Genomic DNA, 26,383 nt, shown 5'->3' with positions numbered 1-26,383 from the left:
AAATTTCTGTTGCTCTCACGTTTTGATTAGCCCCTTACATTTCATACTACTGTATATATTCCACAGTTTATTTTTTTCACTTTCTTGATAAAAACATGTTGTATTTTATGAGGTTTTTCGGAGCTTGAAGGATTAATAGAGGAAGAAATCATTATCAAAATAAACAGGGAAATAATATTGAATGACATGCAGCGAATTTATGGAACAACAGAACTCCTCAACAAAAAGCTTCAAGTACATTTTATTGGAGAAGAAGGGCATGATTTTGGCGGATTAACCAAAGATCTTTTTTCTTGCTTTTGGAACTGTGCCTTCACTGAGTGGTTTAAAGGTGAGGATGCTCTTGTACCTTGTATACCTCTCTATCATTATCATAAAGCACAAGAAATCTTTACAGTTGTGGGAAGAGTATTGTCTCATATGTGTCAGCTGAACAGATGTATACCTCCAAGATTCTGTAGGTCAACATTGCTTTCTATTGTATTTAATACCTCCACCATTCACAATAACATTCTTATAGATGACTTTCTGCTTCATGTAACTGCTTCAGAAAGGATCCTCCTAAAAAAAGCAATTAACCACTTTGAAACATTAAGAGACTTTGAAAAACAAGAGCTCTTAACATTTTTTTCTGTAAATGGTATGCATAGTATCCCAACACCTATAAATCTTAAGGATCAGATCATTCTTATTGCACAGAATGAACTAATAATTAAACCAGGGTTCCTCAATAATTTTATAAGACAGTCAATTCCAGATTCCCATTTCACAGTTTTTTGGTCACAGTTAGATATTGACTCAATTTCCTACCTATATTGGCAAGAAATGCCAACTACAGAACGTGTTTTGACATGCTTTAAAACAGAAACAGATCTCAGGCCAGAGGAAGAAGTTGCATATTATTATTTGTGTGATTTCATTAAGTCAATAGATCCTGATGAACTGTCCAAATTTTTGCATTTTGTCACAGGTTCACCTTTACAGCCTACTGAAATCAATATTACGTTCAACTGGTTATGCGGTAGCTTGCGACGACCCATTGCACATACTTGCAGCAACACTTTGGAAATTCCAGTTGGCTATACATCAGTTCAAGAATTTAAAAGAGAATTTAAAACTATACTTAATTCTGAGTATGCATTTGGAATGACCATATTATGAAATTGCAAAACAAAAATAACACTTGAAATGTCTTTGAATGAAACTTTTAGATATCTTTTTTACTGAGTAACTGAAGTTCAGGTTGACACAACAGATAATATGTATTTTTGAATGAGAGCTAATTCATTTGGGTATAGTTGATATTTTCATGCATATTTCATATATTCAGTAACATTTTCTCAGTTAATATTTGTAATCCTGTTTACTTTCACCATTTAAATGTTTCTGATATTGTCATTTAAAATACTGGCTGTTAATGATAATATGTGAATATATATTGTTTTCAGTACAAGTTGTTGATTTAAAATAAGTTGTTTAATTAATTCAAATAAGGTGTAGTTTATGTACAAATTGTACATCTATGTTTATTCAACTTCATTAAAAAATGTATAATTTTCTTCAAATGTTTTGAGTTGGTGAATTATGTGTCACATGTCAAGGCATGTAATACTCAGTAATTTGTTTTAATCGTGAATGAAACAGTAAAAAGAGAGAGAGTTTATTTTTCTTTTTAAAAATTATTAAAACAAAAATGTATGGCATTTGTTAAATGAATAATACTGTAAAATAAATGTACAACTTAATGCTTAATCATGTCTTTTTTATTGTCAAAGTTTACAGAATTCAGTTCTGCACACAACAATCATTACCATAAATAACTGTAAGACCATTTTACAATAAAGTAAAAATGAATTTTGGTTGGTTATAACACGCTGTTTACCATGTAGTATGCATTACTGTCGATGCTGGACCTTGCCAATGTACTCATGAACAATTTTTTAATACTACATGCAAAATGGAGTGGACACTATGTTTGGGTATCTGTTAATAGCTCATTGGCCTTTTGAACACAACATGCATATTTATCTTTTAAATTTGTTTCTAGCTGAATAGCATCTTGTAGTATCTGTAGATTTTGGACAGACATTTCAAGTGGGTTGAATGTCTCCTGAGACTCCATATATGCATCATCTGAAAATGATGCACCTATTCTTTGTAAATGTTCTATTAAACTCTCTCTAAACTGTTGTGTATTCATGTCAGACAGACTTGTTTGGTGAGATATAGTGGACAAGCTATCAAACCATATTTGTTCCGGTGTTCTGTTGTGTTCAGTTCTAATTCTATGTTTATTCCAGCCTTCTCTGAACATTTCCAATCTTTGATTAATTGTTGAGTAGTAAACATATTGTAGACATCCTTTGTGTAAACTGTTGCCTTCTTCAAGTATTCCATTATCTTCCATTTCATAAAATTCTTTGTAGATGGGGAAGAGAACCTGTTGAAATACATCTCTCCATAGCCTTTCAATTCTCTGGTTGTGGACAGAAAGTCCAGTTATATGGCTGCCATGGTGTAATCCTCTGATGGCATTCATAAGCAGTGCTACCTGAACATTTTCTGTGCCTTGGTCAGACCTCACTCTTAATGGTAATCCATACTGTAGAGCACCCCTGCAGAAAGTCTGTAGCACCGTGGATGAAGAATTATTTGTAGCACAACTTAAATAAGGTATTAGACGGGAAAAGCCATCGATAGCACCATGTACAACAAAGCCCCACCTATCCATCAAAAGAAAAAATGTTAAGCACATGTGCAGTTTAGTGAAAAAATTGAATTATAGATTAGGTTCCAGAAGGAAAACACAAATAATATACATGTTTATACATACAGATATGAAAACTGTTTTCTGGATAATGAAAATGTTTAGAATTACACATAATTACCTATTCTATTTTCTATTGCTTAAAAAAATAATATCAGTTATTTTATGCAAAAAATATAGCTGTATAAACTAAAAAGTGTCACATATTAATTTGGTCCACTTAAGACAATAATGAAGCTGAAAGTGATATTCATTAAATTAAGAAATAAATCTTACAGGTCTTTTACCTTATAAGCTTCATGTGACTGTCAATGTGCCATATACTGTTAGGTGAGACGGCATGGTATGACCTTCTTTGAACAGTTTGTGACCATCTCTGAGCAGTGCCAACTGGGTCAAGTCTAGCCAATGTGCGTCGAAGTCTGTCCCTTTGCACATGTATTCCCCTTGCTCTTAGCATTCCTGACATCATCTGTTAAAAACACATAATTTGAACATTTTTAAATAAACTGATAATTTTAAACATTAAAGCTGATTGTACAGGGTGTGTAATTATAGGTAACCATCATGTTGTAAGGAAATTAAATGTTTGTTTTCTGAGCATTACAGCTACATAAACTTATAAGATCTTGCCAAGGAACATATTTTATTTTAAAAAGATTGTTGGTAAGTGATATATTCAATAAGAATTAATGAAATGGAAGGGAGTGTGGCATGGTAGTACAGTGGTAGTGCTGCTTTGTTCACATCCCAGTCCTCTCCATGTGAAGTTTGCATGTTCTCCCTGTGGCCATCTGGGTTTCCTCCCACAGTTGAAAGACGTACAGGTTAGTGTAAATGGTGATGCTAAAATTTCGCCTCAGATATGTATGTGTGTGTGTATGATCACCCTGTGATGAACTGATGACCCATCCATGGATTGTTCCTGCCTTGCACCTGATGCTTACTGGAATAGGCTCCAGCTACCCTGTGACCCATCGGATGAAGTGGATTTACAAAATGAATGGATGGATTGGGAGGGATAGCATTGTGTCGCAGAAGTTGTTATTGGTGCTATGAAATTACAGTATGTGAAATACTGCAAAACTTAGAATATAGTTCACAATTATGTTTGAAAGCTGACAAATTTGTTGTGAGAAAATATTTTTTTTCAATTTCATATATGATATTCTATGTCAAAACACGTAAAAAATTATTTAAGGTCAGTCAGTCAGTCATTCCCAATCTTACTTAATCCAAGCCAAGCCCTGACAGCTGTGGGCATTAACAACCCGAGACAAGGAGCCAGTCTATCACAGGGCTGTTACTTAAGATTATAAAAAAGAGCTGTTTAGTACTTCTATATATCTTAATTAAAACTATGTCTCTTAGTTTTTTTAACCCTTTAACATATTAGATTTTTATGTGTTTTTTTTCCATTTCTACTGGGTAGTGTAGAAATAAATAATAGTGTTGTTTCACAACTTAACAATTATTTATGTTTTGTGAATTTGCTCACTGTCTGTGGATTTTGCAAATTCCACCTCTGTCTATATAGGTTTTCTTCCATATCCGAGCAGATATACAGGTTAGGATAAAAATACACTCTAAATTGATGAGTCTGAACAAAAGCAGAATTTCTGATTAACATGTCCTCCAGAATAGGGTAGAGGTTCCTGCCTTGCTGACAATGCTACAAGGGAATTCTTTGGTCCTAGATAATTCTAAATTGGAGTAAGAAGGTCTGAAAGTTGAATGAATGGGCAAAAAAGTAATACTCAATAAGTGAATGAACGATGGATAAATCATAATACATTTTAATTGAAAGTTATTTTTGTTTTAAAAAATTTGTGTGCCCTTTGTTTTCCTGTGTAAATCCACTCATAACTATATGCAGAGTTTATTGTATTGATTCTGAAAAGATCAAAAGTACACATTTTCCTACTGTTCTATTCATACTGTATATTATTATCATTATCATGTTAAATCGTTATAGAAGTTTTGTTTTGTGTGGACATCAATTCTGCATTTAAAGTTCCTTTTCTTCCACTTTACATAGTGTCATTTTCTAACCTGCTCAATCCAGACCTGGGTCGCAGGGGGGCAAGCAATTGGCACAAGGCAGAAACAAACCCTGGACCGGGCGCCAGTCCATCTCAGGGCGACCCATAAACACACATCAGGGCTAATTTAGTATTGCCAGTTCACCAAACCTGCACGTCTTTGGGCAGTGGGAGAGAACTGGAGCCACAACTAGATGAAATCCATGCAGACACAGGGAGAACATGCAAACTCCATGTGGTAGAACTGACTTTAAAAATTGCACGTTTCATATGCTGTACTGAAGCATAAATATTTACCAACATATATTTTCATATTTTGTGTTCCAATTTAACAATATATTTTTGTTTCACTTTGGAGTGTAACCCTGGAATGCATAAAATACAAAACAAATAATTATACCTCAGAACCGGCATTTGGACAACTTGCTTGTAGTCTTTTGCATTCTTCATCCAGTTCATTATCTGCTATACTGCTGAATTTCTGTCTTGGTGACAGACCCTCAGTTTTCAGGCGTTTAAAAATATAAGATGCAGAACATCCTATGTGTTCTGCAATTCTTTTCCCTGTGTATCCTTGTGAAATTAATAGCTTCAGTTGTTCTTTAGAGATTTCAACTTTTGGCAAACCAAACTGACCTATTATGAAACAATTTAAAAGAATAATAATAAAGCATCCTACTTTATGTCAATCAACAATAAATGTGTACTAACATTATTTATGAACAACTTACTAAAACAGTCTAATTTCAAAAAATAAGAATTCATTTTGAAAATGTTAAATGTTTATGCAGCAATACCAGCATTTACTAATATATACTAAGGAAAAAGGTAATTTTCATTATGTTTAAAACCAGGTTGAAAATACTTTTGTACTGCTGTGTTTGTGTTTAGGAGTCATTTGTGTCATGATGTGTTAACTTCAGCTGTAATAACCTTTTTTTAGTGTTTACTGATGGATTGTGTATGAATGACTTAAGATGGACTAAACAAGAAAGCTTGACATATCCATTAAATTACTGGATAAAAGAAAACTTCAAAAAGAAAAAATGAATATAAAAAGTAATAAGGAAATGTTTGGTGTAAATCTAATAACATCCTCACAGGTTTAAATTCCAAACTTCTCACTGTATCTTCCTGTTCAAGTCAGCACTGCAGTACAACATAACATTGTGAAGGCTGCTTAATGAAAGTCAGGTTAGGTGAGGCTGGGACTGATTCCAGAAGAGCTGAGCACAAGAAACTGCTGCAAGCATGGACCCCGCCACACTAACTCTAACAGAAGGAGAATTTGGAAACAGTCAGTCTACCTAAGTGCATGCTTTTGGATTTGTGGGAGTAGAACTGAAGTGAACAGGTAACATGAAAACACTGACAACATCCAGGTGTGGGATTTGAATTCTGGATGCTAAATCTGTTAGCCAGATGCACAAACGTCTGTTCCTCCAATATCGTAATATTCTGCATAAGTGAAGCACTTTGAAATACTGTATTCATTGAAAATAAATTCATGAAATTAAGATTAATTTAAACTGATGACATAGTGTTGTTGAACAAGCCCGTTGGACTTGGGCTTAAGGATGATAACAAGTTGAGGTGCTTTTACAATGGAGTAGCATGTTGTCCCCACATTTCTTTTTTTTCCCCCAGAACTGTGGTTCCTTTCAATGTCATGAACATGTTATTAACTCACCTGGTCAGTCTTAACTGGCAGAGTTTTCATATAGCAGTGTTTGAATGAGAGCCAAGACTGCATGCTGTTCCATTCATATTTTGTGCCCAGTACTGCTGAACAAAAATTGAAAGACAGGACAATTGAAAAAAGTGGCATATTCTAGTGAAATAGGCAGAAAATCAGTGTGCGCAATAATCCCAATGAATCTGTGTTGTAATAAAAAATAATTTTACTCCTAACTGCAGAACGAGTTAAAAATGGTTACTCAAAAAGATGCAGCTCTCTGAAATATTGCAGATAAACAGTGAAATATGTGAGAGTTCTTGTAGGTATTCTTGCATTCTGTCACTTGCAAGAGATGCTGATGCAAGAAAAATGGATACTTTTATTATGGCCTTTGCAGCGTGGGTGTACAGTAGGTGATTCCATCATGTGATCAGTTAGGCCAAATTCAGAATTCTCCTACACTCGCACCTGGTGCTGTTGAGACAGGCTAGAACTCTCACAACTATAAAATTGGACGAAGAATATTCTCTAAATGTATTTATTTACTTATGTATTTAATGTGACTTATTATAATAAAACAACAAGGAAATCATATTCAACATATCTCGTTCAATTCACCATAGGCGTTAAAATACTATACAAGTTTAATTCTTTGCTGTGGTGGAGAAAAATCTCTGTTCAGCCAGAGACTATCAGAAATTATTGAGCATCTTTTAAGCATTTTTGTTTTTACGATATCTTAGGACGTGTAGCAAAGTGTCGCGAATGTATTTATTTAAAGTGACAACACTCTTAAAATCGCGCAGGTAAAAATGTTGTTTTTATTGTTGGTATGGAAATAAAAAAAATTAAAATTAAACACCCCTTAAAGTTGAACTAATTGCATTTTTCTTCAATACATCCGACTCATTAATTCAGTTTATGAACATGCTCTTTCCAGCATGGGGCTACAAAACAGTATGGTCACGGACAAGAAAGCGACAGTGGATGGGGTGAGGCAGTGCATACTTACATTTACTTTAGATTCCAGCTTAGATTAAATAATTACCTCCGGAGTCAAGTATCAAGAACTGACTGGCCCAACATACTGCAACACAGGAGTTTAATGAAACTACTGAACTGAGAAAGAATAACGCCACTGTAATATATTGCATTTTAAATCGTCTTCATTATGTTATTAATATGAAAATAACATTTTTAAAAATGTCACAAGACGCAGTGTTAAATTTAAGTCAACCCTAGGTGATTCAGTTGAAAAGAAAATACAATTGAATGCAGTTATATGTGCATATCGTTAAATGATTGATCAGAAAGAAAGTCTATGTATGTGTTATCCACAAATAAAGATGATAATTGTTCTTAATAAATTATGATTAAAAAATGTCATCAATACGTTTTGACATTCCATGTCAAAGGTCAGTTTTTCTAAACTATACCAATAAAGCAACATAAATATTATTCAACTGCACAAAACATGTTTGCCCTATTGATCAGTTTACTTTCTTATTTAACATTAATTTAAAATGATATTCATACTTTTGCGATGCTTACCTCCTTTAATGCGTGTAGCAAGAAAGTTGTTGATAACTGGTGGAGAGTTTCTGGCATCGTATCTTTCAATTCGTGGTATCAAATCCTCAAAACAATCTGTCAATTGTACTCTAATATTTTCTGGTAATGCCGATGAAATTCTATCAAAGTTGTGTTTTGCATTTTGCAATAAATTCTTAGTATCAGAATCAATCACAGACCCTTCCAGAATATTTCTTTCTATTGCAGTGAACACAGTTCTAATAGTCCTAAGAACTTGAGAAGTCTCTGCCTGCACCATTGGAATCTGAACAGGCAGTGAACCTTAACAGGAAGTTATTGAAAATGTATTTGAGATATCATGAAATGTATTTGAGATATCTTGAAATGTGCACGAAGTTATTTTAAGATATCTTGAAATGTATTTGAGATATCTTGAAATGTGCAGGAAGTCATTTTAAGATATCTTGAAATGTATTGAGATATCTTAAATTGTATTGTAGATATCTGAAATGCTATTGAGATATCTTGAAATAATTGGTGTCCTTTTAAAGATATCTTAAAATGCATTTTAGATATCTGAAATACAATTTTAGATATCTTTATGGCAAGCCAAATTAACATTTAAGATATCTTGAAATGAATTTCGGATATCTTAAAATGTAATTTACTTTTTAAGATATCTGAAACTCGCTTTGAGATATCTTAAAATACTTCCTTTACATTTTAAGATATCTGCAATACATTTCGGGATATCTCAAATGCATTTCAAGATATCTCAAATACAGTTTCAGATATCTCAAAATAATTGTGTCTATTTCAAGATATCTCAAATGAATTTTCAGATATCTTAAATTGACCTTTCATGCATTTTAAGATATCTTAAATGCATTTCAAGATATCTCAAAATCATTTCCTGTAAAATTGCCTATTATTTCAATGGGACTTCTTGTTTATTATAAGATATCTTAAAATGTATTTGAGATATCTTGAAATGAGCAGGAAGTGATGTTGAGATATCTGAAAATGTATTTGAGATATCTGAAAATGGGCAGGAAGCTGTTTTGAGATATCTGGAAATGTATTTGAGATATCTTAAATTGTATTGTAGATATCTGAAAGTGCTACTGAGATATCTTGAAATAATTGAGTGTCCTTTTAAAGATATCTTAAAATGCATTTTAGATATCTTGAAATACAATTTTAGATATCTTGAAATACATTGTTAGATATCTGAAATAGAGCAGAGACCCATTTTAAGATATCATGAAATTAATTTTAGATATCTAAAAATGTATTTCAGATATCTGAAACAACAATGAATTTCAAGATATCTTAAATGCTTTTTAAGATATCTAAATTATATTTCGAGATATCTTAAAATAACTTCCTTCTCATTTTAAGATATCCCAAATTCATTTTGAGATATCTGAAATGCATTTTCAGATATCTTAAAATGACTTCCTGCACATTTCAAGATATCTAAAATACATTTCAAGATATCTTAAAATGACTTCCTTCACATTCAAGATATCTCAAATACATTTCAAGATATCTTAAATGACTTCCTGCACATTTCAAGATATCTCAAATACATTTCAAGATATCTTAAAATAACTTCCTGCACATTTCAAGATATCTCAAATACATTTCATGATATCTCAAAATCACTTCCTGTGCATTTCGAGATATCTTAAATGCAGTTCAAGATATCTTAAAATAGGCAGGAAGTTCCATTGAAAGTATAAGAAATTTTACAGGAAGTTATTTTAAGATATCTGAAAATGTATTTGAGATATCTTGAAATGTGCAGAAAGCTATTTTAAGATATCTGAAAATGTATTTCAGATATCTCAAAATGCCTGCAGATGTATTTTAAGATATCTTGAAATGTATTTGAGATATCTCAAAATGCACATGAACATATTTCAAGATATCTCAAATTGCATTTAAGATATCTTGAAATGCATTTCAGATATCTGAAAATGTGCAGCATATCACTTCAAGATATCTTGAAATCTGTTTGAGATATCATACAATTCTTTTTAGATATCTTAAAATTATGGCAAGCCAAATTAACATTTAGAGATATCTCAAAATGAATTTCGGATATCTTAAAATGTAATTTACTTTTTAAGATATCTGAAACTCGCTTTGAGATATCTTAAAATAATTTCCTTTACATTTTAAGATATCTGCAATACATTTTGGGATATCTCAAATGCATTTCAAGATATCTCAAATACAGTTTCAGATATCTTAAAATAGTTGTGTCTGCATTTCAAGATATCTCAAATGAATTTTCAGATATCTTAAATTGACCTTTCATGCATTTTAAGATATCTTAAATGCATTTCAAGATATCTCAAAATCATTTCCTGTAAAACTGCCTATTATTTCAATGGGACTTCTTGTTTATTATAAGATATCTTAAAATGTATTTGAGATATCTTGAAATGAGCAGGAAGTGATGTTGAGATATCTGAAAATGTATTTGAGATATCTGAAAATGGACAGGAAGCTGTTTTGAGATATCTGGAAATGTATTTGAGATATCTGAAATTGTATTGTAGATATCTGAAAATGCTATTGAGATATCTTAAAATAATTGAATGTCCTTTTAAAGATATCTTAAAATGTATTTTAGATATCTTGAAATACAATTTTAGATATCTTGAAATACATTGTTAGATATCTGAAATAGAGCAGAGACCCATTTTAAGATATCATGAAATTAATTTTAGATATCTAAAAATGTATTTCAGATATCTGAAACAACAATGAATTTCAAGATATCTTAAATGCTTTTTAAGATATCTAAATTATATTTCGAGATATCTTAAAATAACTTCCTTCTCATTTTAAGATATCCCAAATTCATTTTGAGATATCTGAAATGCATTTTCAGATATCTTAAAATGACTTCCTGCACATTTCAAGATATCTCAAATACATTTCAAGATATCTTAAAATGACTTCCTGCACATTTCAAGATATCTCAAATACATTTCAAGATATCTTAAAATGACTTCCTGCACATTTCAAGATATCTCAAATACATTTCAAGATATCTTAAAATAACTTCCTGCACATTTCAAGATATCTCAAATACATTTCATGATATCTCAAATACATTTTCAATAACTTCCTGTTAAGGTTCACTGCCTGTTCAGATTCCAATGGCGCAGGCAGAGACTTCTCAAGTTCTTAGGACTATTAGAACTGTGTTCACTGCAATAGAAAGAAATATTCTGGAAGGGTCTGTGATTGATTCTGATACTAAGAATTTATTGCAAAATGCAAAACACAACTTTGATAGAATTTCATCGGCATTACCAGAAAATATTAGAGTACAATTGACAGATTGTTTTGAGGATTTGATACCACGAATTGAAAGATACGATGCCAGAAACTCTCCACCAGTTATCAACAACTTTCTTGCTACACGCATTAAAGGAGGTAAGCATCGCAAAAGTATGAATATCATTTTAAATTAATGTTAAATAAGAAAGTAAACTGATCAATAGGGCAAACATGTTTTGTGCAGTTGAATAATATTTATGTTGCTTTATTGGTATAGTTTAGAAAAACTGACCTTTGACATGGAATGTCAAAACGTATTGATGACATTTTTTAATCATAATTTATTAAGAACAATTAACGTCTTTATTTGTGGATAACACATACATAGACTTTCTTTCTGATCAATCATTTAACGATATGCACATATAACTGCATTCAATTGTATTTTCTTTTCAACTGAATCACCTAGGGTTGACTTAAATTTAACACTGCGTCTTGTGACATTTTTAAAAATGTTATTTTCATATTAATAACATAATGAAGACGATTTAAAATGCAATATATTACAGTGGCGTTATTCTTTCTCAGTTCAGTAGTTTCATTAAACTCCTGTGTTGCAGTATGTTGGGCCAGTCAGTTCTTGATACTTGACTCCGGAGGTAATTATTTAATCTAAGCTGGAATCTAAAGTAAATGTAAGTATGCACTGCCTCACCCCATCCACTGTCGCTTTCTTGTCCGTGACCATACTGTTTTGTAGCCCCATGCTGGAAAGAGCATGTTCATAAACTGAATTAATGAGTCGGATGTATTGAAGAAAAATGCAATTAGTTCAACTTTAAGGGGTGTTTAATTTTAATTTTTTTTATTTCCATACCAACAATAAAAACAACATTTTTACCTGCGCGATTTTAAGAGTGTTGTCACTTTAAATAAATACATTCGCGACACTTTGCTACACGTCCTAAGATATCGTAAAAACAAAAATGCTTAAAAGATGCTCAATAATTTCTGATAGTCTCTGGCTGAACAGAGATTTTTCTCCACCACAGCAAAGAATTAAACTTGTATAGTATTTTAACGCCTATGGTGAATTGAACGAGATATGTTGAATATGATTTCCTTGTTGTTTTATTATAATAAGTCACATTAAATACATAAGTAAATAAATACATTTAGAGAATATTCTTCGTCCAATTTTATAGTTGTGAGAGTTCTAGCCTGTCTCAACAGCACCAGGTGCGAGTGTAGGAGAATTCTGAATTTGGCCTAACTGATCACATGATGGAATCACCTACTGTACACCCACGCTGCAAAGGCCATAATAAAAGTATCCATTTTTCTTGCATCAGCATCTCTTGCAAGTGACAGAATGCAAGAATACCTACAAGAACTCTCACATATTTCACTGTTTATCTGCAATATTTCAGAGAGCTGCATCTTTTTGAGTAACCATTTTTAACTCGTTCTGCAGTTAGGAGTAAAATTATTTTTTATTACAACACAGATTCATTGGGATTATTGCGCACACTGATTTTCTGCCTATTTCACTAGAATATGCCACTTTTTTCAATTGTCCTGTCTTTCAATTTTTGTTCAGCAGTACTGGGCACAAAATATGAATGGAACAGCATGCAGTCTTGGCTCTCATTCAAACACTGCTATATGAAAACTCTGCCAGTTAAGACTGACCAGGTGATTTAATAACATGTTCATGACATTGAAAGGAACCACAGTTCTGGGGGAAAAAAAAGAAATGTGGGGACAACATGCTACTCCATTGTAAAAGCACCTCAACTTGTTATCATCCTTAAGCCCAAGTCCAACGGGCTTGTTCAACAACACTATGTCATCAGTTTAAATTAATCTTAATTTCATGCATTTATTTTCAATGAATACAGTATTTCAAAGTGCTTCACTTATGCAGAATATTACGATATTGGAGGAACAGACGTTTGTGCATCTGGCTAACAGATTTAGCATCCAGAATTCAAATCCCACACCTGGATGTTGTCAGTGTTTTCATGTTACCTGTTCACTTCAGTTCTACTCCCACAAATCCAAAAGCATGCACTTAGGTAGACTGACTGTTTCCAAATTCTCCTTCTGTTAGAGTTAGTGTGGCGGGGTCCATGCTTGCAGCAGTTTCTTGTGCTCAGCTCTTCTGGAATCAGTCCCAGCCTCACCTAACCTGACTTTCATTAAGCAGCCTTCACAATGTTATGTTGTACTGCAGTGCTGACTTGAACAGGAAGATACAGTGAGAAGTTTGGAATTTAAACCTGTGAGGATGTTATTAGATTTACACCAAACATTTCCTTATTACTTTTTATATTCATTTTTTCTTTTTGAAGTTTTCTTTTATCCAGTAATTTAATGGATATGTCAAGCTTTCTTGTTTAGTCCATCTTAAGTCATTCATACACAATCCATCAGTAAACACTAAAAAAAGGTTATTACAGCTGAAGTTAACACATCATGACACAAATGACTCCTAAACACAAACACAGCAGTACAAAAGTATTTTCAACCTGGTTTTAAACATAATGAAAATTACCTTTTTCCTTAGTATATATTAGTAAATGCTGGTATTGCTGCATAAACATTTAACATTTTCAAAATGAATTCTTATTTTTTGAAATTAGACTGTTTTAGTAAGTTGTTCATAAATAATGTTAGTACACATTTATTGTTGATTGACATAAAGTAGGATGCTTTATTATTATTCTTTTAAATTGTTTCATAATAGGTCAGTTTGGTTTGCCAAAAGTTGAAATCTCTAAAGAACAACTGAAGCTATTAATTTCACAAGGATACACAGGGAAAAGAATTGCAGAACACATAGGATGTTCTGCATCTTATATTTATAAACGCCTGAAAACTGAGGGTCTGTCACCAAGACAGAAATTCAGCAGTATAGCAGATAATGAACTGGATGAAGAATGCAAAAGACTACAAGCAAGTTGTCCAAATGCCGGTTCTGAGGTATAATTATTTGTTTTGTATTTTATGCATTCCAGGGTTACACTCCAAAGTGAAACAAAAATATATTGTTAAATTGGAACACAAAATATGAAAATATATGTTGGTAAATATTTATGCTTCAGTACAGCATATGAAACGTGCAATTTTTAAAGTCAGTTCTACCACATGGAGTTTGCATGTTCTCCCTGTGTCTGCATGGATTTCATCTAGTTGTGGCTCCAGTTCTCTCCCACTGCCCAAAGACGTGCAGGTTTGGTGAACTGGCAATACTAAATTAGCCCTGATGTGTGTTTATGGGTCGCCCTGAGATGGACTGGCGCCCAGTCCAGGGTTTGTTCCTGCCTTGTGCCAATTGCTTGCCCCCCTGCGACCCAGGTCTGGATTGAGCAGGTTAGAAAATGACACTATGTAAAGTGGAAGAAAAGGAACTTTAAATGCAGAATTGATGTCCACACAAAACAAAACTTCTATAACGATTTAACATGATAATGATAATGATAATAATATACAGTATGAATAGAACAGTAGGAAAATGTGTACTTTTGATCTTTTCAGAATCAATACAATAAACTCTGCATATAGTTATGAGTGGATTTACACAGGAAAACAAAGGGCACACAAATTTTTTAAAACAAAAATAACTTTCAATTAAAATGTATTATGATTTATCCATCGTTCATTCACTTATTGAGTATTACTTTTTTGCCCATTCATTCAACTTTCAGACCTTCTTACTCCAATTTAGAATTATCTAGGACCAAAGAATTCCCTTGTAGCATTGTCAGCAAGGCAGGAACCTCTACCCTATTCTGGAGGACATGTTAATCAGAAATTCTGCTTTTGTTCAGACTCATCAATTTAGAGTGTATTTTTATCCTAACCTGTATATCTGCTCGGATATGGAAGAAAACCTATATAGACAGAGGTGGAATTTGCAAAATCCACAGACAGTGAGCAAATTCACAAAACATAAATAATTGTTAAGTTGTGAAACAACACTATTATTTATTTCTACACTACCCAGTAGAAATGGAAAAAAAACACATAAAAATCTAATATGTTAAAGGGTTAAAAAAACTAAGAGACATAGTTTTAATTAAGATATATAGAAGTACTAAACAGCTCTTTTTTATAATCTTAAGTAACAGCCCTGTGATAGACTGGCTCCTTGTCTCGGGTTGTTAATGCCCACAGCTGTCAGGGCTTGGCTTGGATTAAGTAAGATTGGGAATGACTGACTGACTGACCTTAAATAATTTTTTACGTGTTTTGACATAGAATATCATATATGAAATTGAAAAAAAATATTTTCTCACAACAAATTTGTCAGCTTTCAAACATAATTGTGAACTATATTCTAAGTTTTGCAGTATTTCACATACTGTAATTTCATAGCACCAATAACAACTTCTGCGACACAATGCTATCCCTCCCAATCCATCCATTCATTTTGTAAATCCACTTCATCCGATGGGTCACAGGGTAGCTGGAGCCTATTCCAGTAAGCATCAGGTGCAAGGCAGGAACAATCCATGGATGGGTCATCAGTTCATCACAGGGTGATCATACACACACACATACATATCTGAGGCGAAATTTTAGCATCACCATTTACACTAACCTGTACGTCTTTCAACTGTGGGAGGAAACCCAGATGGCCACAGGGAGAACATGCAAACTTCACATGGAGAGGACTGGGATGTGAACAAAGCAGCACTACCACTGTACTACCATGCCACACTCCCTTCCATTTCATTAATTCTTATTGAATATATCACTTACCAACAATCTTTTTAAAATAAAATATGTTCCTTGGCAAGATCTTATAAGTTTATGTAGCTGTAATGCTCAGAAAACAAACATTTAATTTCCTTACAACATGATGGTTACCTATAATTACACACCCTGTACAATCAGCTTTAATGTTTAAAATTATCAGTTTATTTAAAAATGTTCAAATTATGTTTTTTTAACAGATGATGTCAGGAATGCTAAGAGCAAGGGGAATACATGTGCAAAGGGACAGACTTCGACGCACATTGGCTAGACTTGACCCAGTTGGCACTGCTCAGAGATGGTCACAAACTGTTCAAAGAAGGTCATACCATGCCGTCTCACCTAACAGTATATGGCACATTGACAGTCACATGAAGCTTATAAGGTAAAAGACCTGTAAGATTTATTTCTTAATTTAATGAATATCACTTTCAGCTTCATTATTGTCTTAAGTGGACCAAATTAATATGTGACACTTTTTAGTTTATACAGCTATATTTTTTGCATAAAATAACTGATATTATTTTTTTAAGCAATAGAAAATAGAATAGGTAATTATGTGTAATTCTAAACATTTTCATTATCCAGAAAACAGTTTTCATATCTGTATGTATAAACATGTATATTATTTGTGTTTTCCTTCTGGAACCTAATCTATAATTCAATTTTTTCACTAAACTGCACATGTGCTTAACATTTTTTCTTTTGATGGATAGGTGGGGCTTTGTTGTACATGGTGCTATCGATGGCTTTTCCCGTCTAATACCTTATTTAAGTTGTGCTACAAATAATTCTTCATCCACGGTGCTACAGACTTTCTGCAGGGGTGCTCTACAGTATGGATTACCATTAAGAGTGAGGTCTGACCAAGGCACAGAAAATGTTCAGGTAGCACTGCTTATGAATGCCATCAGAGGATTACACCGTGGCAGCCATATAACTGGACTTTCTGTCCACAACCAGAGAATTGAAAGGCTATGGAGAGATGTATTTCAACAGGTTCTCTTCCCCATCTACAAAGAATTTTATGAAATGGAAGATAATGGAATACTTGAAGAAGGCAACAGTTTACACAAAGGATGTCTACAATATGTTTACTACTCAACAATTAATCAAAGATTGGAAATGTTCAGAGAAGGCTGGAATAAACATAGAATTAGAACTGAACACAACAGAACACCGGAACAAATATGGTTTGATAGCTTGTCCACTATATCTCACCAAACAAGTCTGTCTGACATGAATACACAACAGTTTAGAGAGAGTTTAATAGAACATTTACAAAGAATAGGTGCATCATTTTCAGATGATGCATATATGGAGTCTCAGGAGACATTCAACCCACTTGAAATGTCTGTCCAAAATCTACAGATACTACAAGATGCTATTCAGCTAGAAACAAATTTAAAAGATAAATATGCATGTTGTGTTCAAAAGGCCAATGAGCTATTAACAGATACCCAAACATAGTGTCCACTCCATTTTGCATGTAGTATTAAAAAATTGTTCATGAGTACATTGGCAAGGTCCAGCATCGACAGTAATGCATACTACATGGTAAACAGCGTGTTATAACCAACCAAAATTCATTTTTACTTTATTGTAAAATGGTCTTACAGTTATTTATGGTAATGATTGTTGTGTGCAGAACTGAATTCTGTAAACTTTGACAATAAAAAAGACATGATTAAGCATTAAGTTGTACATTTATTTTACAGTATTATTCATTTAACAAATGCCATACATTTTTGTTTTAATAATTTTTAAAAAGAAAAATAAACTCTCTCTCTTTTTACTGTTTCATTCACGATTAAAACAAATTACTGAGTATTACATGCCTTGACATGTGACACATAATTCACCAACTCAAAACATTTGAAGAAAATTATACATTTTTTAATGAAGTTGAATAAACATAGATGTACAATTTGTTTGTACATAAACTACACCTTATTTGAATTAATTAAACAACTTATTTTAAATCAACAACTTGTACTGAAAACAATATATATTCACATATTATCATTAACAGCCAGTATTTTAAATGACAATATCAGAAACATTTAAATGGTGAAAGTAAACAGGATTACAAATATTAACTGAGAAAATGTTACTAAATATATGAAATATGCATGAAAATATCAACTATACCCAAATGAATTAGCTCTCATTCAAAAATACATACAGTATTATCTGTTGTGTCAACCTGAACTTCAGTTACTCAGTAAAAAAGATATCTAAAAGTTTCATTCAAAGACATTTCAAGTGTTATTTTTGTTTTGCAATTTCATAATATGGTCATTCCAAATGCATACTCAGAATTAAGTATAGTTTTAAATTCTCTTTTAAATTCTTGAACTGATGTATAGCCAACTGGAATTTCCAAAGTGTTGCTGCAAGTATGTGCAATGGGTCGTCGCAAGCTACCGCATAACCAGTTGAACGTAATATTGATTTCAGTAGGCTGTAAAGGTGAACCTGTGACAAAATGGACAGTTCCTCAGGATCTATTGACTTAATGAAATCACACAAATAATAATATGCAACTTCTTCCTCTGGCCCGAGATCTGTTTCTGTTTTAAAGCATGTCAAAACACGTTCTGTAGTTGGCGTTTCTTGCCAATATAGGTAGGAAATTGAGTCAATATCTAACTGTAACCAAAAAACTGTGAAATGGGAATCTGGAATTGACTGTCTTATAAAATTATTGAGGAACCCTGGTTTAATTATTAGTTCATTCTGTGCAATAAGAATGATCTGATCCTTAAGATTTATAGGTGTTGGGATACTATGCATACCATTTACAGAAAAAAATGTTAAGAGCTCTTGTTTTTCAAAGTCTCTTAATGTTTCAAAGTGGTTAATTGCTTTTTTTAGGAGGATCCTTTCTGAAGCAGTTACATGAAGCAGAAAGTCATCTATAAGAATGTTATTGTGAATGGTGGAGGTATTAAATACAATAGAAAGCAATGTTGACCTACAGAATCTTGGAGGTATACATCTGTTCAGCTGACACATATGAGACAATACTCTTCCCACAAATGTAAAGATTTCTTGTGCTTTATGATAATGATAGAGAGGTATACAAGGTACAAGAGCATCCTCACCTTTAAACCACTCAGTGAAGGCACAGTTCCAAAAGCAAGAAAAAAGATCTTTGGTTAATCTGCCAAAATCATGCCCTTCTTCTCCAATAAAATGTACTTAAAGCTTTTTGTTGAGGAGTTCTGTTGTTCCATAAATTCGCTGCATGTCATTCAATATTATTTCCCTGTTTATTTTGATAATGATTTCTTCCTCTATTAATCCTTCAAGCTCCGAAAAACCTCATAAAATACAACATGTTTTTATCAAGAAAGTGAAAAAAAATAAACTGTGGAATATATACAGTAGTATGAAATGTAAGGGGCTAATCAAAACGTGAGAGCAACAGAAATTTCTGAGTCTATAAGAGGGACATAAAAAGAGGAATGTCTGGATGGAAAATACAAACGTGAGTCTTAAGAGAAAGTGTTGGAGCATGAGTAAGGACCATTAAACATCACAATTTCGTGAAGGGTTGTTTTTACCAAATTTGAGGCTTAATTGATTGTTGACTGTAATTTCTTGAAATCAAAGAGATGCATTTCCTTTTCTAAAAATGTAATCCAATGTACAGTACTCAATTTGTAAATTATAATGGTTTTGGTTAGATTTATGCATGAAAGTGACTGAATTACCCTGAGTAAAACTTACTTCTGTCAAGATGGAATCGTTTTTCTTCCAGTTGAGATACTTTAATCTGAACCTAACAGAAACAAAATAAAAATATTAATGATAAAATATGTAAGGATAACAAAACAAGTTCACAAGCACACACCTCATTTTCCAGAGTCCTTCCTGTTTCTCAATACATTCACACATATTTCTCCTTTCCTCCTATCACGTAATTTGCCCTTAATTCTGAATGTTTAAAACATTAAATATTTACCGTGGGAGTATCAGCATTTATATAAGCAAAAGGAGATTCTGGAGGACTTGGTACATTTGCCTCTTCATGCAGTCTGGATAATCGCAACTGCAAAAGCAAGTGATTGGAAAATGTTAATTTATTTATTGATTAATTAACTTTACTTTAGAAAATCAATAATGTTTCATTTTAAGTTTAAATAAAACTCATTGAAGATAAAATAATACATGCATCAGTAAGAGTCCATAAAAATTATACACTTAATATATGTTTAAAATGAAATTTACCTCTGATGTGCTGTTTTCATATTCTGCACTTCCAAGAAAGTTCTCAATATCACCAATCAAAATCTATAAAATGAACGACAGAAGAGCATATGATGAGCATAAAAACACTATTGAGCTAAGTTTAAGTGATGTACAGAACACATAAGTGACCAGATAAATCTGGCCTAAGCAAAATTGACAAAATATATTTACAGCAATTTGGTTAATTATAGGTAAAATATCAAATAAAAACACTGAAATAAACTAGTGCCCTATTCAGAGTTTTCTGTCTTGATCCACTGCTTCTCGGATAGGCTGTATGGCTCCACCACTACAATAAGTATTAAGCAGGTGTGTCTGCATTTCAACTGATTAAGTTTTAAGAAAAACTTGAAAAAATGTAGGTGTTCTAAAACTTTTGGCCAAAGTGTGTACATATATATATATATATATATATATATATATATATATATACACACACTGTGTACAGCTATGAATAATAATAATAATTCTTTGCATTTATATAGCGCTTTTCTCACTACTCAAAGCGCTCAGCAATTGCAGGTTAAGGACCTTGCTGAAGGGCCCAACAGAGCAGAGTCCCTATTGGCATTTACGGGATTCGAACCGGCAACCTTCCGATTGCTAGTGCAGATCCCTAGCCTCAGAGCCACCACCAGTATATAATGCATGTATATAAACACTGTTACTGTATTTTATGCTTCAGAACGAAGTTAAAGCATTATTTATCATGTCACATAGCCAGAGCCTATCCCAGCAGTAATGAAAACAATGCAGAAAATAGACCTAGATGAGATGCCAGTCCATTACAGAAACACTTACTCAGGCATTCTAATACAAAACCAGTTTGACTGATTGATTTAACAGACTGTCTATAGACTGTGAGAGGAACCATGCATCCACACAGGGAACTAACAATGTATGTAGGCAATGCAACTTGCCATGACTAAATAATTTAAATTAATGTAACAGATCTCTTTAAAGACTGAAGAACAGTGTGGTGCAGAGGTTTGTGTGCTTCCTCAACACTGGGCTCAAAAGCCCATTATGGGACTTGCCCATATTGTTTATATTTACATTTTTTCAATAAGCTCCTGTTTCCTTTGACATCTCAAGTGCCTCATTTTTAGTTTTATCAGAAACTCTAAATTGGATTGGTATTGGTGACTATGGGAGTGTCTGATTGGCATACTGATTAGGGTTTGCTCTCTTCTTTTACCTCATGCTGCCATCAGCAGTTTCAAAAAATGGATAGATTAATGTAGTAAAGAATTTTACCAAATTACATACCTGGCTATCTACTTCTGGTTGAGGTTCTCTTGTGTTTTCCAGCCTATCTACATGTGGCTCCTGTGACAATGTTGCCTGCGCTCCCTATTAAATAAATCAGGTAAAGCAATAATCTATAAAACTGAATAAATAATTACAAAAAAAAAATAGTAATTTTTAACACTAAAATATCAATGTTATTTCTTTTATAAAGGATTTATCTTTATACTGAATATAATCAATAGTGGTGTCCTTAATCAGTAATGAACCTTATTTACTAACATTTAATATAATGGTTTTAATATAACAAACAATACGAAATAAATACCTGATAACTTGTTTCTGCATGCACTTGACCTGGAATTTCTGGTCTAAATTCTGATTCTTCTTGTGCCGTGTGTATCTGCTCCATCTTGAAAAGGAAATGTAGAAAGGAATGTGGTGTTTAAATATACAGTAATACATAAAAACAAATGTGTGGATTCAGTTGAGTGACAAAGTGTAATTAACATGCAATGAAGCACAACTGCACAATATACTTTATAAATGCTCACTTAAGATTTTGCAGAATGACAGGTTCTTCTTTCTTCAGAGAGAGTATCATATTAATCAATGCACAATTTAACATATTATAAAAATTAGTGAGATTTCTACCTGAATCGGTAGTGGTATGTCACGGTGAGGAATTATGAATATTTTGCCTTTCCCAATTTTTTCCTGTAATTGAGCAGCAGTTTCAGTTTGCAAACTATGCAAACGTCTCCCTTTCTCGGCTTTGGCAAAACTAAATCCTGTTAAGTGTAAAGGAACATTTGGGTAGCTTTCAATAATAAACTTCTCTAAATGGGGAATTGTCCAGTTCCTATTAATGGATGATTTGCTTCCATATCTGTCTTGAGTCCCAGGCTGCTCATGTTTTGGAGGACCTGAAATCAGAGAAATAATTATTGTACAAGTATGTAATGAAATTCCATAAATGATCTGCATACTGGATGAATACATAATTTAGTGCAATAATTTAAAACTGCTATGAAAACTGCATTGTGATGTCCTATTATGCACTGCTTACAAAACAACTAATTTTACTCAACTGGAAAAATCCTAATCAAACTTTTACATCTCATTAGGAAGATGATGCTCTATATTACCTAAAATTGGAAAATCTTAGTTTGATAACAAGAATTTCCTTTCCTTTCAGTGTTTTTTCAGTGTGCCTCCATATTCAATTAACACACATCAGACATTTTCTGCATGGCCAGATCTATACACACATACACTGACACACATACATACATACATATATATATACTTGTATATACAAGATATATTTGCTCAACATTAGTTTTACAGAGATATGCAAATACGTAAGAAGTTAAAAGTAAGAGTTTATGGGAGGGGGTAGGAACAAATCCGCATTTGAAAGCAACTAGGTTGTCTAAAGAAATTACTTAAATGACGAGTACAAACCTAAGCCATTTCTTGTAAGACGTGAAAGTTCTGAGGGAGGTGGAACATACTCTTCATTGTGTTTCTGGAGAAGGAAAAAATTAAGTTTCCATATATCGCATTTTGATCTTCCTTTTTTTCTTGTTGTAGTATCTGGGGAAAACAAAAATTGAAATAAATGTAATCTGTGAAGTATCTTTCTAGGAAAATAAGTAATACTCTCGTACCTATCTGGAAATATATATTCTCTAACTGCAATTATTACTATTTAAATAGGACTGGCATCCACACATTGTACACGATTTATAGTTTAATTTAGAGATTTTTGTGCATATGTGTTCAAGATTATGCTTCAACACAAGTCCTGTAGCATTGCAATAACAATAATGATGTACAGTATATGATTTCTGAACAGTCTTTTGATAGTTGCTGCAGTGATATGTGAAAGAAAAAAGAAAGTCAAACTTTACTTCAGAGTGATTATATTCTACAACAAGCATTATCTCAAGATATTACTGAATATACAGGAAATGTATTATTGTTTCTAATTTATGAAGTATTAGCATGTGTCATTAGAAAAAAATATTTATTTTAAACTAGGTAAAAGAAAAAACATAACAATGAAAAAACGTAAAGAAGGAAAAAAAAACAAAAATATATGTTACTTCTGGTTTTACAGCCTTCACTCATAAACGTTTCTTTAAATGTAAAAAATACATGACTTATAATGTTGTTGACTAACTTTTGTTAGAAGTTATCATGGGTTACAAATCAATAAAACAGTCAGCTTTGTCAAGGAAAAGTAAACGGGTGAACTTTTTAATGACCTTCGCCATAGGTGTCCATTTAAGCGCAAGTAAGGAACTTTGCCAGTTGAACACGTTTTCTTTTCTCTCTCCGAATATTCTCCTAACAGTGGATGAATGTTTGTTAGGTTTATCAATCAAAACTAGTGAAAACATTTTATCAAGGTATACGACCAGCGCTGTATAGGTGGGAGTAACCTGCATGTATTTAAAAATACTAAAATAATACAAACCCCCTGATAAAGGTGGTCTCCGTGCACTTCTTCTAAATAAAGCTCTAGTTTGTCTCACACAAGAAGCTGCAAAGTCATCTGCTTCTGCTGCTTCTTCAGCTTCTCGAACACACGACATGGCCCGGGTTAAAACACCCTGTAACTGTTCTCTTTCCGCTGACATCAGGTTAAATAATCACTGGTACAATTTTCTTTTGAAAGCAGAACATAAAACACATAATACATAATAACTGGTTTCACTTCATAACATAAACAAGGTAAAAGATTTAAAACAGTTAATATTTGTCTTAACTGGGCATATGCTTCATATGTCAAATAAGCAATGGAAGAAATCAGCGCATTGCACGAGTAAATTACAGAAAAACTATCACAAGAAAGGAGATTTAATGGTACTTTTTGTTGCTATTGATTAATAGTGTAACCTTCAAAAATATGTCTTACCGTTCGAGTTGCGGCCTTATGAAGCAATGTTTCAAGCTGCTTCATATGTACATTTATGTTTCGATTAAAACATAACAAATTTTTTGGTATTAGACGCGCACCCAATTGTAAAAGATTACCTTGTACTTTATGATGATCCCGTAATTACAAACTTATGGCTTTGTACGATCAATAATATAAACGTGGGTTTCCTTTTCTGAACAGAATACTGCAGCAATCATGATCAACGACAACTTGTGTAAATTTTCTTTTTACATTTTGTAATGCCAATACTTTACATAAACTCTGAATATGACGATACAAACTGAGGCCTAGATATTGTAAGCTTTATTACGAATATTCAAACACAGAATGCTACCTATATAAAACATGCACCGTACAGCACCCTCTGTTAACTTTAATGGGCGGAAGTATTACTAAAAAAAGAAAGTCATTTTATTACTTTTTAAGATATCTCGAAATATCTTCCTGTCTGTTCGCAGATATCTGAAATACATTTAATGATATCTCAAAATCACTTCCTGTGCATTTCGAGATATCTTAAATGCATTTCGAGATATCTTAAAATGGGCAGGAAGTTCCATTGAAAGTATAAGAAATTTTACAGGAAGTGATTTTAAGATATCTGAAAATGTATTTGAGATATCTTGAAATACGCAGGAAGTTATTTTAAGATATCTGAAAATGTATTTGAGATATCTTGAAATACGCAGGAAGTTATTTTAAGATATCTGAAAATGTATTTGAGATATCTTGAAATACGCAGGAAGTTATTTTAAGATATCTGAAAATGTATTTGAGATATCTTGAAATACGCAGGAAGTTATTTTAAGATATCTGAAAATGCATTTGAGATATCTTGAAATACGCAGGAAGTTATTTTAAGATATCTGAAAATGTATTTGAGATATCTTGAAATACGCAGGAAGTTATTTTAAGATATCTGAAAATGCATTTGAGATATCTTGAAATACGCAGGAAGTTATTTTAAGATATCTGAAAATGTATTTGAGATATCTTGAAATACGCAGGAAGTTATTTTAAGATATCTGAAAATGTATTTGAGATATCTCAAAATGCTTGCAGATGTATTTTAAGATATCTTGAAATGTATTTGAGATATCTCAAAATGCACATGAACATATTTCAAGATATCTCAAATTGCATTTAAGATATCTTGAAATGCATTTCAGATATCTGAAAATGTACAGCATATCACTTCAAGATATCTTGAAATCTGTTTGAGATATCATACAATTCTTTTTAGATATCTTAAAATAGATGTATTTTTAGATATCTATAATTCAATTTGAGATATCTAAAATGCATTTCCAGATATCATAAAATTCATTTTGAGATATCTCTAAATGTTAATTTGGCTTGCCATACCACGCTTATTGACTTGCCGAGTTTTTCATCTTGTACGAACTTGTGCACGCTTATCGACTTGTTGAGTTTTTTAAAAGTACAACAATGATACTTCCTACTAAAATATTAGTCATTCTTATAACAAGTTGGTACACGTAACACAACTTATACAGTATCTTGAAAGTTTCAAATAAGAACTTGTGTTAATTAATAGGGGTCGATTTTTAGACCTCGTCGACCCCCAAAATCAGTTTTCGTTTATGTCGACCCCTGGGAAACCGATTTCGACCCCAAGGGGTCGATATCAACCACTTTGGGAACCTCTGATCTAAACAAAGGAACTGATTTTTGACTTTTGCTTCACCAAAGAGTCTCTGTCTAGTTACTATTCAGGGAGTGGATTTAGAGGTGGTCCACAACTACAAGTATTTGGAGTCCATATTAATGACAGGTTGGACTGGTCTTGGAACACAGAGAAACTGTATAAAAAAAGGCAGAGCAGG

The 26,383-nt window shown here is 32.7% G+C and overlaps 3 protein-coding genes across 4 annotated transcripts in view; 1 reads left to right on the top strand and 2 right to left on the bottom strand.

Moving 5' to 3' along the window:
- The window catches only part of LOC114659130 (calcium-activated chloride channel regulator 1-like), a 257,992-nt gene that overhangs the window by 93,849 nt on the left and 137,760 nt on the right, over positions 1-26,383 (bottom strand). The gene's annotated exons all lie outside the window — the stretch shown is intronic.
- On the bottom strand, positions 1,856-8,318 carry LOC127529320 (uncharacterized). Its single transcript, XM_051932439.1, has 4 exons — positions 8,039-8,318; positions 5,210-5,445; positions 3,055-3,239; positions 1,856-2,723 (listed from the first exon to the last, which is right to left on the bottom strand). The coding sequence occupies exons 1-4, from the start codon at positions 8,316-8,318 to the stop codon at positions 1,970-1,972; spliced, it is 1,455 nt and encodes a 484-aa protein (XP_051788399.1). The 3' UTR covers positions 1,856-1,969.
- LOC127529452 (uncharacterized) lies at positions 13,665-17,678 on the top strand. The gene is made up of 3 exons (XM_051933073.1): positions 13,665-14,305; positions 16,282-16,466; positions 16,798-17,678. Exons 2-3 carry the CDS (start codon positions 16,282-16,284, stop codon positions 17,549-17,551), a joined length of 939 nt encoding a protein of 312 aa, XP_051789033.1. The 5' UTR covers positions 13,665-14,305; the 3' UTR covers positions 17,552-17,678.

The sequence above is a fragment of the Erpetoichthys calabaricus genome, chromosome 10 (assembly GCF_900747795.2).
Source record: "Erpetoichthys calabaricus chromosome 10, fErpCal1.3, whole genome shotgun sequence".
Taxonomy (NCBI): domain Eukaryota; kingdom Metazoa; phylum Chordata; class Cladistia; order Polypteriformes; family Polypteridae; genus Erpetoichthys; species Erpetoichthys calabaricus.
Note: the sequence above shows the minus strand (reverse complement) of the source record. Positions and strands in the feature narration are given on the sequence as shown.